The sequence below is a fragment of the Trichomycterus rosablanca genome, chromosome 17 (genome assembly GCF_030014385.1).
Source record: "Trichomycterus rosablanca isolate fTriRos1 chromosome 17, fTriRos1.hap1, whole genome shotgun sequence".
Classification (NCBI taxonomy): domain Eukaryota; kingdom Metazoa; phylum Chordata; class Actinopteri; order Siluriformes; family Trichomycteridae; genus Trichomycterus; species Trichomycterus rosablanca.
The window spans coordinates 12,608,199-12,621,025 of NC_086004.1; the positions used below are offsets into that span (position 1 = coordinate 12,608,199).

A 12,827-nucleotide genomic window follows, 5' to 3' on the forward strand; every position below is an offset into this window, starting at 1 on the left:
ACAGTTCCAGAAAGAGACTCAATTCACCAGGTGTCCAGCTTGTGGTTTATAAAGAAAACTTGTTTATCAGTGATCTCACATTGGCCAACTCCAGTTTTATTGGACAGGAAGCTCTCGATCTCTTGATCACTCCCCCTCACCTACAGACATGTAGACATGACTTGACTGGCCAGCTAAACCCAATTGGTCTGACTGTTTACCCTACCACTATCAGTACAGAGTATTTGCAATGTATGTTTTTTTTGACTGCTTCTTTTCACCTGCATGATGCAGGTTCATATAGAGACCCGTATAGCGCATGGAGAGTCATACATCAATTTCCCATTATATACAGGTTCTGAGCCAGCAGAGGTCATACTGCAGAAGTTATGAAGAGACTCCTCTGCCATTCCCATCCCAGATGAACCCATCATTGTCCTTAAAGGCACCCGGCCTACCAAACTCATGAGCTCTGGTGTGTTTTACCTTAATGAATATTTAAATAATAAATATTTTTTCATGTGAACGCATCAGCACAGACTAATACATGTTCTTTAGCACTTATGTACACATTTTTAATAGACTAATAATAATAAACTATATGCCCAGTGATGGCATCTTATCCACGGTGTATTCCTACAAGTTTAATATTCTGTATGGAATATTTTTATGGAATAACCTGAACAGTTCAGGTGTACGTGTACTGGCGGAAAGTCGCAAATACCGCTTGAGGAGAAACGTCTGTTTGTCACAGCTTCTGCACTCCTATCACAAAAGCTGCTCTTCCCCAAGGAGAAGCAATTTTCTAAAATCAACACATAGCTGGGTGTGTCCGATTCTGTCACACTGCTCACACTGCTTATTTAATTTCTTGCGCCACAGTGGCCTAACCTTAGCACACGAGAGAAGCCTGAAGACTGTCGTCTGCAGCTGCACAGCGAGCTGGAGGAGCAGAGGCTATCAGGTCGATCTGTCTCTCCGTTCTCCACGTCCTCCCCCTCGGGGAAGTCCTTCCTCTCCCTCAGGAACAGCTGCAGCTCCGTCATGGGAAAGCCAGTCTTCTGGTAGCGCTAGTCACATGCAGAAGGAGAAGATGGTTGATTAGGGTAGATATTTTCTTTTGCGATTCTTTTTTTAGGTATGCAACCTGTCACGATCACAGCCATGTATGGCTCGGCACATGGCTCCTTGGTGTTAGTTTTTGTGTATGTATCCCTCTTGTCTCCGCCTCTTCCCTCTGATTCGTCCCTGTGTTAATCACTTCCAGCTGTTCCCCAATGTCTGTCATGATAAGCATGTGTATATGCACTAATCAGCAATAACATTAAACCACCCCTTGTTTCTACACCCACTGTCCATTTAATCAGCTCCACTCACCATGTAGAAGCACTTTGTAGTTCTACAATTACTGACTGTAGTCCATCTGTTTCTCTGCATGCTTTGTTAGCCCCCTATCATGCTGTTCTTCAATGGTCAGGACCCCCACAGGAGGTGGTGGATGGATCATTCTCAGCACTGCAGTGACACTGACATGGTGGTGGTGTGTTAGTGTGTGTTGGGCTGGTATGAGTGGATCAGACACAGCAGCGCTGCTGGAGTTTTTAAATACCGTGTCCACTCACTGTCCACTCTATTAGACACTCCATCCTAATTGGTCCACCTTGTAGATGTAAAGTCAGAGACGATCGCTCATCTATTGCTGCTGTTTGAGTTGGTCATCTTCTAGACCTTCATCAGTGGTCACAGGACCCTGCTTACGGGGTGCTGTTGGCAGGATATTTTTGGTTGGTGGACTATTCTCAGTCCAGCAGTGACAGTGAGGTGTTTAAAAACTCCTTCAGCGCTGCTGTGTCTGATCCACTCATACCAGCACAACACACACTAACACACCACCACCACCTAAATAATACCTGCTCTGTGGTGGTCCTGTGGGGGTCCTGACCATTGAAGAACAGAGTAAAAGGAGGTTAAAAAAGTATGTAGAGAAAGAGATGTACTACAGGCAGTAATTGTAAAACTATAAAGTGCTTTTATATGGTAAGTGAAGCTGATAAAATAAACAGTGTGTGCAGAAACAAGGAGGTGGTTTTAATGTTATGGCTGATCAGTGTAAATGGATTCGTGCTACCAAAGGTCTGCTTTACCTTTGACTATTTAATCTAAAATCTAATCTACAAATACACTAAATAGTCAACTGCAATAAAAGCTTGTTCAACATTCACTCTCAAAACCATGGACATAAATATGGACTATAACAGCCTCCCATGTGGCTATAACAGCATCTACTCTAATGGATTCGTCAATCCACAAAATGCTTTTTCATAGCTCTTTAATAGCCACTGCATTGATGTTAGGCTTGTATGTGGTTTCTAGGCTGAAATTTAATCCATTATTCTCTCACAAATCTTAAATCTAATCCATTATTCTCTCACAAATCCTGTGCTCATCTTGCTTACAAAGAAATCTGAAAAAAAATAATACAACAAAAGATTTACAACAGAAGAGCACTGAAAAGTTCTCTTTTAGTTTTGTGATCAAGATTATGTTCTAAATAATGCCTAGCCCATGATTGCTGAGAAGTTCCAATTTCAACTGTCCTATTGGCAAGCTGGGTGCTCACACCAACATGACTGGCTGTGCCTGAGGGTGGATGGGGTTTGAAGGGGTTCTGATTGCTGCACTCACGGCCTCTGCTGACTGGTCAAGGCACATGAATGAGAGATGGGAAATATCACAAATATATGATTGATAGCAGTGCGTGACTCTCTGTACACAATACTGTTGTTCGATACAGTTTGTTACAAGACTGGCTGGTAAAAAGAAGTGGTCAAAGGGAGCATTGATAGTCTGTGTCTCTCTTCAGTCAGGATGGGGGTCTGGAGGAAGTTACAACTGGGGAATTGAATACAACTGGACTGGTAGGAAAGAGGGAAACCAGACAAGACCAGACTAGAAAATTGATGGTTAGGTGAGATCCTATGAAAGTACATAAGATGCAAAGTTATTAAGCTTTCAAGTGAGACACATGCTACTGCTAATGCATGTGTATTACAATTTCTAAACTCTATGCATAATTGTAATGTGTCTGGTTTAATCTGCCTCATAATGTACCTGTCGTAAGCAAGTTTGAATTTTAACTGTCCTATCGACAAGCTGGGTGCTCACACAAACACGGCTGGCTGTGCCTGAGGGTGGATGGGGTTTGAAGAGGTTCTGATTGCTGTAGTCATGGACTTTGCTGACTGGTCAAGGCACATGCGTGAAAAATGGGAAATATCACTGATATTTAACAGATAGCAGTGCATGTACAAGATACTGCTTGTACACTTCTTCTTCCTCTGACCACTTCTTTTTACTTCTGGTAAAAAGAAGTGGTCAGAGGGGAGCATGATAGTCTGTGTCTCTCCTCAGTCAGGATGGGGGTCTGGAGGAAGTAACAACTGGGGAATTGGATATGACTGGACTGGAAGAAAAAGGTAAACCAGACCAGACCATGTTTTAGTGTCTGGTTTTATTTGCCTCATAATGTACCTGTCATAAGGTGTTATAATGTACCTCTTAGATTAAATGCCACTGACAACCATGTTATTCCTTAAACTCTGGTTCTGTTATGCCCTGGTATTACTCACCTTAATGGTCTCATAGGCATCTGTGATAAGAGCTATGAAGAGGCTGAGAACCAGATAGATGAAGAGCGAGATGAAGGAGTAGAGGTAGACTCTGCTGAACAGCCACACCAGGGTGTTCTTCTGCTGAAACTGTGCAAACGTCGGGAACATGTCATCTCCGTTCACGAGGGAGAAGAGACATTCAGCCACACGGCTCAGACCTTCAAACTGACCCACACCAGAAACAGAACAAGAAGATGGATGTTAATTTTGTACTCTTGGTATGGGGCTTCATCTTTTGTGGGAGTTCGGACGTGCTGTAAGTCATGTATCACAACTGTATGTATTTTTTTGAACAAAGTACTGGAACGTTTAGTACCAGGTAACTAAAACTGCGTTTTGGCTGGGCACTGGTTCAGCGCCATGGATTTTTAATACAAGAACATATGTACCTGTTACAATACAATTATAAATTGTTCTATATCCTTGAACTGATCTATCCCTTGCTACAATTTATGGTGGAGATCCAGAGACAGCTCATCTGTATACATGGCGAAAACTCTGGATACATGTTTTACCTCATATCCATGGAAGATAGAGCAAATAGATAAATAGATAGACAGACAGAGAGTCAGACAGACTAGGTAGACAGACAGCCCAACAGACAGACAGACAGACAGACAGACAGACAGACAGGCAGGCAGACAGACAGATAGATAGAAAGTCGGACAGACTAGATAGACAGACAAACAAACAGACTTATAGACTAAATAGACAGACAGACAAACATAGACTGACAGATAGATGGATAGATAGACACACACACACACACACAGATAGATGGACAGACAGACAGATAGACTGACTGGCACACAGACAGACAGACAGACAGACAGACAGACAGACAGATAGTGAGTGGGTAGATAGATAGATAGATAGATAGATAGATAGATAGATAGATAGATAGATAGATAGATAGATAGATAGATAGACTTACTGGCACACAGACAGACAGGTAGATAGACAGACAAACAGACAGACATACAGACAGATAGATGGACTGACAGACAGACAGATAGATGGACTGACAGACAGACAGATATAGACAGACAGATATATAGATAGTGAGTGGCTATAGATAGATAGATAGATAGATAGATAGATAGATAGATAGATAGATAGATAGATAGATAGATAGACTTACTGGCACACAGACAGACAGACAGGTAGATAGACAGACAAACGGACAGACAGACAGATAGATGGACTGACAGATAGATAGCATTTAATTTATTTTATATAATTTATTTCATACTCCTGTTAGCATACACCTGACATACATTTGGTAAATGGTGTAAATAAATATGTTTATATATTGGAATATGCAGGTACAAAGTCAAATTATATGGTATTTTTAAGTGTATGTATGCAAGAAAGTATATTTTTGACAAAAACAAAAAATGTGAAGTTTTCATTTTTTGTATTCTGAATACGTTTATTTCATTACTAGCCAGCCATAGTTTTCACTTACAGCACTTGTTAGTTGTGCTTTGAGGAAGAAAAAAAGAATCACTGTCCGTGTGCTGCCACCTACTGGTTATTAGATTGTGCAACATTGTACACAAACACTAAAATCAACAATGCACATTTAATGACGATCCCTAAATTTGAATAATTCAATGTACGCAGTATTTTTTTTAACGACTACATTTCACTATTTTACCTTTTCATGGTAGGGTCCTAAAACGATCCACCCACAGAAAGTGTAGCCGAGGTAGATCATTCCAGCACAGCAGCAGAAGCGTAGTACTTTGGGTAGAGCTGCTTGCATAGTAAGGATTAGAACCTGAACCAGGAAAAAACAGCTTAATACAGAACGTACACATGAACATCAGTCATATTACAAGTTCACCTGGCTCAGTTATGGAATTATGTCCTTCTGCTCACCGAATATGGCCAGCAGAGGGGGCATAGAGGTGCAAATGATTGACATGTCAGTTCCTCTTAACAGTCCAGGTGAAATAGTTTCTATATATTATTAAAGTATATTGTTATGCCCACCGATCAGGCATAACATTATTACCACCTTCCTAACATTGTGTTGGCCCCCCTTTTGCTGCAAAAACAGCCCTGACCCGTCAAGGCATGGACTCCACTAGACCCCTGAAGGTGTGCTGTGGTATCTGGCACCAAGATGTACAGTTGCTCGTCTGTTGGATCGGACCACACGGGCCAGGCTTCGTTCCCCACATGCATTAATGAGCCTTGGCCGCCCATGACCTTGTTGCCGGTTTACCACTGTTCCTTCCTTGGACCACTTTTGATAGATACTGACCACTGCAGACCGGGAACACCCCACAAGAGCTGCAGTTTTGGAGTTGACCCAGTTGTCCAGCCATGACAATTTGACCTTTGTCAAACTCACTCAAATCCTTACGTTTGCCCATTTGTCCTGCTTCTAACACATCAACTTTGAGGATGAAATGTTCACTTGCTGCCTAATATATCGCACCCACTAACAGGTGCCGTGATGAAGAGATAATCGGTGTTTTTCACTTCACCTGTCAGTGGTCATAATGTTATGCCTGGTCGGTGTATAATATATAAACTCACCATGCACTGTAAACTTAGTGACCCCCACACCTCATTTATTAATTGAAAGGGACCCCTGTATGACCCCCACTGATCAGATTATGTTTTGGTGGTGGACCTTTCTCAGCACCGCAAAGTCTATAAGGTTTTAACCTACTGACCACTTTATTAGGAACGCATACCTTGTTAGCACTTGTTCACATTTAGGTTAGGTTTACAGTTAGAAAATAGAGCTGTTTTATATTTATATTTAATATTTATATTGCTCTTGCTTGGGGTCTCACAGGGTTGTGTCCTGAGTCCGCTGTTTATTTTCTCTACATACATGACTGTGTCTCCTCTCACAATTTTATCATCAACCTGGCTGACAATACAGTGGTTCTGGGCCTAATCTCCAACAGCTATAAGGCCACCTACCTTGATGAGGTGGAAAAGGTGGTAACCTGGTGCCAGGCTAACTTTCTCTTCATGAACATTAGCAAAACCATGGACTGGTTGTGGACTTCAAAAAGAGGCAGCATCTGGACCCCAGTGAAGAGAGTGAGTAGCTTAGGACCCCAGTGAAGAGAGTGAGTAGCTTTGGAACCTTGGAGGACACATTTCTAAAGGCCCTGACATGGATCTCAGTGTGGTACAGAAACTCCAGGACTGCTCTCCACTCTATGCATGATATTTTGCTCAATTGATGCAGCATCAATGCTATGAAATGTATCAAGCACTCCATTTATCCCAGTAAGTGCCTGTTTACCCTGCTCCACTCAGGCTGGTGCTTCTACAGGCTGATGGCTAAAATGTAGAGGCTCAGAAGGAGCTTTTTCCCCCATCCAAGTCCTTACAACAGACATGGCCACCACACACATCAATCTTAAGACCTTAAAATATATGATTTTACTGATTACAGCACGCTGCTTACATTTATTTTAGTTTACTGTACTGTTTTTAACTGATTCATTATATTTACATTTTTCCTAAATAGTACATATAAAAAAACATTAAAGCTTTAAGGTATATGGATATTTCCTCCCTAATCTCTTCTCTTTTATAGTTAGGGCTTGGTGAAAAGCATTAGATCTCGTCACAGCACTTTGGTGGATTGAGTAGCTGGTGTGTTGTGTTTAATCACTTGGAGCACTTGCACCTTCTGTAGCTCTTAGTTTAGGAGCTCTTAGTTTGTTCTTCATGAACTGAACAATGTTCTACAGTAAACCAATCAGGTTAGATTCCTCACGGTTCAGGTCTAACTCTGTCTTATTTCCTTTCAGCTTGCTGGATAGTTCATGCTGCAGTGTGGTTGTCTTTGATGCTCTACAGCATGGTAATGAATACCACCTTGGGTGATTGTATTCTTTCACTTTGGTCCTCTTTGGTACTTTATTCTTTTATATTTGTTCATCTTCAGATTCTGTTCTGTTCTGAGTCTACTGTTGCAATTTTCGTATTTGTTTATTTACTTATTTAAATATTCACATTTTGTTTATGCATTTTTTCTCTATTTTTAGCACGTCCAATTTTTTACCCAATTGCGTTATGCTTTCTCTTTACTGGTGCTAACCGCCGCCCCTGATTGAAAAGAGCGAACTGACACATGCCCCCTCCGACACGTGTGCGTTTTTTCACCTGCACGAGTCGAGTTCACATGCCATCAGCTTTGTGTACAAAGAGCCACACCCTGATCAGCAATATTCCTCCACTCTGTGCAGACGCCATCAATCAGCCAGCAGAGGTCGTAATTGCATCAGTTATGAGAGAGTCCCTATCCGGCTCCTCACCCTGAATAAACAACAGACAAACGTTGTTCATATAGCTGCGCAGCCCAGCCGGATGGCAGAGCTGAGATTCAATACGATGTATTCCAAATCCCATCTCTGGTGTGCTAGCGTGTTTTACCGCTGCGCCACCTGAGCGGCAATATTCACATTTTTACACAGTCTAGGTACAGGTAGCTACTTTGTGCCATGTTAGAGTTGTTACAGTGCTGAGAATGGTCCACCACCCAAACATCCCCAAATTCCCCCAAAATCATCTAATCAGTGGGGGTTCTACAGTATATTGGTGAGTACATATAGAATAGTATTTCCCAAAGCACTGATCCGGCAAAACCACCAGTCCACATGCATATGAGTGATGAATAATTCCTGGCAATGTCTTACATTATATTTCTGGAAATATCCTAAATATCTGATGACACCAACCCAGACCATGAGTGTGGATGTTCCCAAGAAGATGCTACACACATCATAGCTTGTCAGGCTCTGTGAAAAGAAACATAATAACCTTAAATAATGTAAATAAATGTGTGTTCTTCAATGGTCAGGCTCTCCCAGGACCACTACAGAGCAGGTATTATTTGGGTGGTGGATCATTCTAAGCACTGCAGTGACACTGACATGGTGCTGGTGTGTTAATGTGTGTTGTGCTGGTATGAGTGGATAAGACACAGCAATGCTGATGAAGTTTTTAAACACCTCACTGTCACTGCTGGACTGAGAATAGTCCATCAACCAAAAATATCCAGCCAACAGCGCCCCGTGGGCAGCATCCTGTGACTGCTGATGAAGGTCTAGATAGAAGATGACCAACTCAAACAGCAGCAATTGATGAGCGATCATCTCTGACTTTACATCTACAAGGTGGACCAACTAGGAAGGAGTGTCCAATAGAGTGGACAGTGAGTGGACACCGTCTGATCCACTCATACCAGCACAACACACACTAACACACCACCATGTCAGTGTCACTGCAGTGCTGAGAATCATCCACCACCTAAATAATACCTACTTTATGGTGGTCCTGTGGGGGTCCTGAGTATTAAAGAACAGGGTGAAAGCAGGCTAAAAAAGTATGTAGATTAATAGATGGACTACAGTCAGTAATTGTAGAACTACAAAGTGCTTCTATATGGTACAGTGTATCACAAAAGTGAGTACACCCCTCACATTTCTGCAAATATTTTATTATATCTTTTCATGGGACAACACTATAGAAATAAAACTTGGATATAACTTAGAGTAGTCAGTGTACAACTTGTATAGCAGTGTAGATTTACTGTCTTCTGAAAATAACTCAACACACAGCCATTAATGTCTAAATGACTGGCAACATAAGTGAGTACACCCCACAGTGAACATGTCCAAATTGTGCCCAAAGTGTCAATATTTTGTGTGACCACCATTATTATCCAGCACTGCCTTAACCCTCCTGGGCATGGAATTCACCAGAGCTGCACAGGTTGCTACTGGAATCCTCTTCCACTCCTCCATGATGACATCACGGAGCTGGTGGATGTTAGACACCTTGAACTCCTCCACCTTCCACTTGAGGATGCGCCACAGGTGCTCAATTGGGTTTAGTCCATCACCTTTACCTTCAGCTTCCTCAGCAAGGCAGTTGTCATCTTGGAGGTTGTGTTTGGGGTCGTTATCCTGTTGGAAAACTGCCATGAGGCCCAGTTTTCGAAGGGAGGGGATCATGCTCTGTTTCAGAATGTCACAGTACATGTTGGAATTCATGTTTCCCTCAATGAACTGCAGCTCCCCAGTGCCAGCAACACTCATGCAGCCCAAGACCATGATGCTACCACCACCATGCTTGACTGTAGGCAAGATACAGTTGTCTTGGTACTTCTCACCAGGGCGCCGCCACACATGCTGGACACCATCTGAGCCAAACAAGTTTATCTTGGTCTCGTCAGACCACAGGGCATTTCAGTAATCCATGTTCTTGGACTGCTTGTCTTCAGCAAACTGTTTGCGGGCTTTCTTGTGCGTCAGCTTCCTTCTGGGATGACGACCATGCAGACCGAGTTGATGCAGTGTGCGGCGTATGGTCTGAGCACTGACAGGCTGACCTCCCACATCTTCAACCTCTGCAGCAATGCTGGCAGCACTCATGTGTCTATTTTTTAAAGCCAACCTCTGGATATGACGCCGAACACGTGGACTCAACTTCTTTGGTCGACCCTGGCGAAGCCTGTTCCGAGTGGAACCTGTCCTGGAAAACCGCTGTATGACCTTGGCCACCATGCTGTAGCTCAGTTTCAGGGTGTTAGCAATCTTCTTATAGCCCAGGCCATCTTTGTGGAGAGCAACAATTCTATTTCTCACATCCTCAGAGAGTTCTTTGCCATGAGGTGCCATGTTGAATATCCAGTGGCCAGTATGAGAGAATTGTACCCAAAACACCAAATTTAACAGCCCTGCTCCCCATTTACACCTGGGACCTTGACACATGACACCAGGGAGGGACAACGACACATTTGGGCACAATTTGGACATGTTCACTGTGAGGTGTACTCACTTATGTTGCCAGCTATTTAGACATTAATGGCTGTGTGTTGAGTTATTTTCAGAAGACAGTAAATCTACACTGCTATACAAGCTGTACACTGACTACTCCAAGTTATATCCAAGTTTCATGTCTATAGTGTTGTCCCATGAAAAGATATAATGAAATATTTGCAGAAATGTGAGGGGTGTACTGACTTTTGTGATACACTGTAAGTGGAGCTGATAAAATGAACAGTGTGTGTAGAAACAAGGATGTGGTCATAGATATTATTTAATTTATAAATTAAATGTTTAGATAATTATATATTATTTGCAAAATAGCTTTTTATTAACTTATTTATATTACACACTACAAAGTACCTCATGAAAACTTATGTCTGAATAAATAATAATAAAAGTAAAAATATTATCTCATTACCTTTGCCTGAATTTCCATCTTTAGTATTGATCCTATGATCGCCATAATATCACTGATAATCACCAAGATGTACCAGCCATTCAGAAATTCTTTTTTGTCATCTTCACATACTTTATGATTGTACTTTCTGAGGCAGAGGTTGGAAAATCTCTGGAAAATGAGGAAGAATAATTGAAATTCTTATACAAAAAAACCCAAAGGTGTTATGCAAAGCATATAATAACCAACAACAATGCAATTATGACACAGTATAGGCCTTTACCTGAAGTAATCTGATTGCAAGAACAATGGAGCGAATGCACAATACAGCAGAGATCAGACAGACTAGAATAACAAAGCCATCAAAGATCAGGAGGTAATGAGTGTTCTTCTGAGCTAAAAAAAAAAAAAAAAAAACACTTATCACCAGAGCACAAATACAATTAGATTTAATGTGCAGGTGCATGGCATAACTGCTACATTTACATTTTTGGCATTTAGCAGACGCTTTTATCCAAAGCGACTTACAGTACTGAGACAGTATATACTATCTAAGCAATTGAGGGTTAAGGGTCTTGCTCAAGGACCCAACAGTGGCAACCTGGCAGTGGTGGGGCTTGAACCTGCAACCTTTGGATTACTAGTCCAGTACCTTACCACTAGGCTACAACTGCCCTAAATGTAATAAGGTGAAAATACTGAAGCAGGTACAGACATAAACATCACTTAAGAGAAGGTAAAGAGACTAGTTAGATTAGACGTTCAAGAGAATTCAGTCATATAAATATAAATAGATCAAACCTGCACAGACTTGTCAAGACCTGTGGCTTTTAGACCATTTTGTAATATCTTATTTAAAAAGCCCTTTCAGGACATACAACAGCATCTCAGCTGGGTTAAAACTGGACTGGGTAAGGACCTCACCTACCATATTTCAAGCCTCCTGTTGGGTTGTATGGCATGGGCAATGTTACACAGAGTTCAGATTTGAACCCAACTTGTATGCCATTATGGGTCAGCAGGGGGCATGGAGGCATAAATTCCTTTAAACGGCACGTTAAGGGCAGTCTCTGCGACTCATTAAGCATTATTCGCATCTGCTTAAAGCAGGCATGTCCAAAGTCCGGCCCGGATTTTATACGGTCCGCGTCTTCTGTCTTAAATTGCATTACTTGTGGCCTGCCAGCACAGTCAAACAGAAAAAATAATAAATTATCGTCGCTGTCTGATTAAAAACACTTTTAGCGGTTTTCACTTTTTTACACGTGTTGATTGTGGGTATAAATCTCTGTCTGTCCATAGCAGCAAATATCAAAATGATTCATTAAAAGATGAATGAATCTCTTTAACGAGTATTTCCATTGGCTGCTAGACCTGTCCATCAAAACGCATTTCTCCGCCTCCTTCTTATCCGGTACTGTTTGAGAAAGAAGTGAAACTTGTTTACTGCGTGATGTTTCATATCTACAGTTTATTCAGGTTATTCAATCACATGGTTGTAAACATGATTTATATTTGTGATGTTTGTAGTGTTTTTAAAACACTTCTGTATCTGATATTTATATGGACTAAGCGTTTACACGGACTGTATTTATTAACACAATTGAACTTTTTTATAGCAGTAAATAACATGATTTACAAAGTCAAGATAATGTCTGGTAACTTGATTGTTTCAGGTATTTATAGGTATTTAAATGGTCATTTAGAACAGTATTTCCCAGTCTTGTTTCTGCACATTACAGTATTAAAAGGTTTTCTTAATAGATCTATGAAATAATTTTATCGGTGTTTTGATGCGTCATTGATGATTTTTTGAAAAGCATGATTTCTGAGTTAGCCAGATAACTTAAGCAAATGTCAAGGATTGTTCAATATGAATGTCTTTTTTTCTTTTTTGTCTTATTGTTATGTGTGCCAGGAAATACTCCAAAGGTAGCCATGCGTTGTTATAGTTTAAACCCAAAC

General features: G+C 41.3%; 1 protein-coding gene across 2 annotated transcripts in view; it reads right to left on the minus strand.

Moving 5' to 3' along the window:
- mcoln2 (mucolipin TRP cation channel 2) overlaps positions 1–12,827 on the minus strand; it is a 33,061-nt gene that overhangs the window by 8,584 nt on the left and 11,650 nt on the right. For both annotated transcript variants that reach the window (XM_063012441.1, XM_063012442.1), the window contains exons 8-13: positions 11,146–11,258; positions 10,884–11,033; positions 8,330–8,431; positions 5,311–5,433; positions 3,609–3,815; positions 871–1,049 (exon numbers count right to left, since the gene is read on the minus strand). In XM_063012441.1, coding sequence (XP_062868511.1) covers positions 871–1,049; positions 3,609–3,815; positions 5,311–5,433; positions 8,330–8,431; positions 10,884–11,033; positions 11,146–11,258 — 874 coding nt within the window. The remainder of the gene's footprint in view (positions 1–870; positions 1,050–3,608; positions 3,816–5,310; positions 5,434–8,329; positions 8,432–10,883; positions 11,034–11,145; positions 11,259–12,827) is intronic.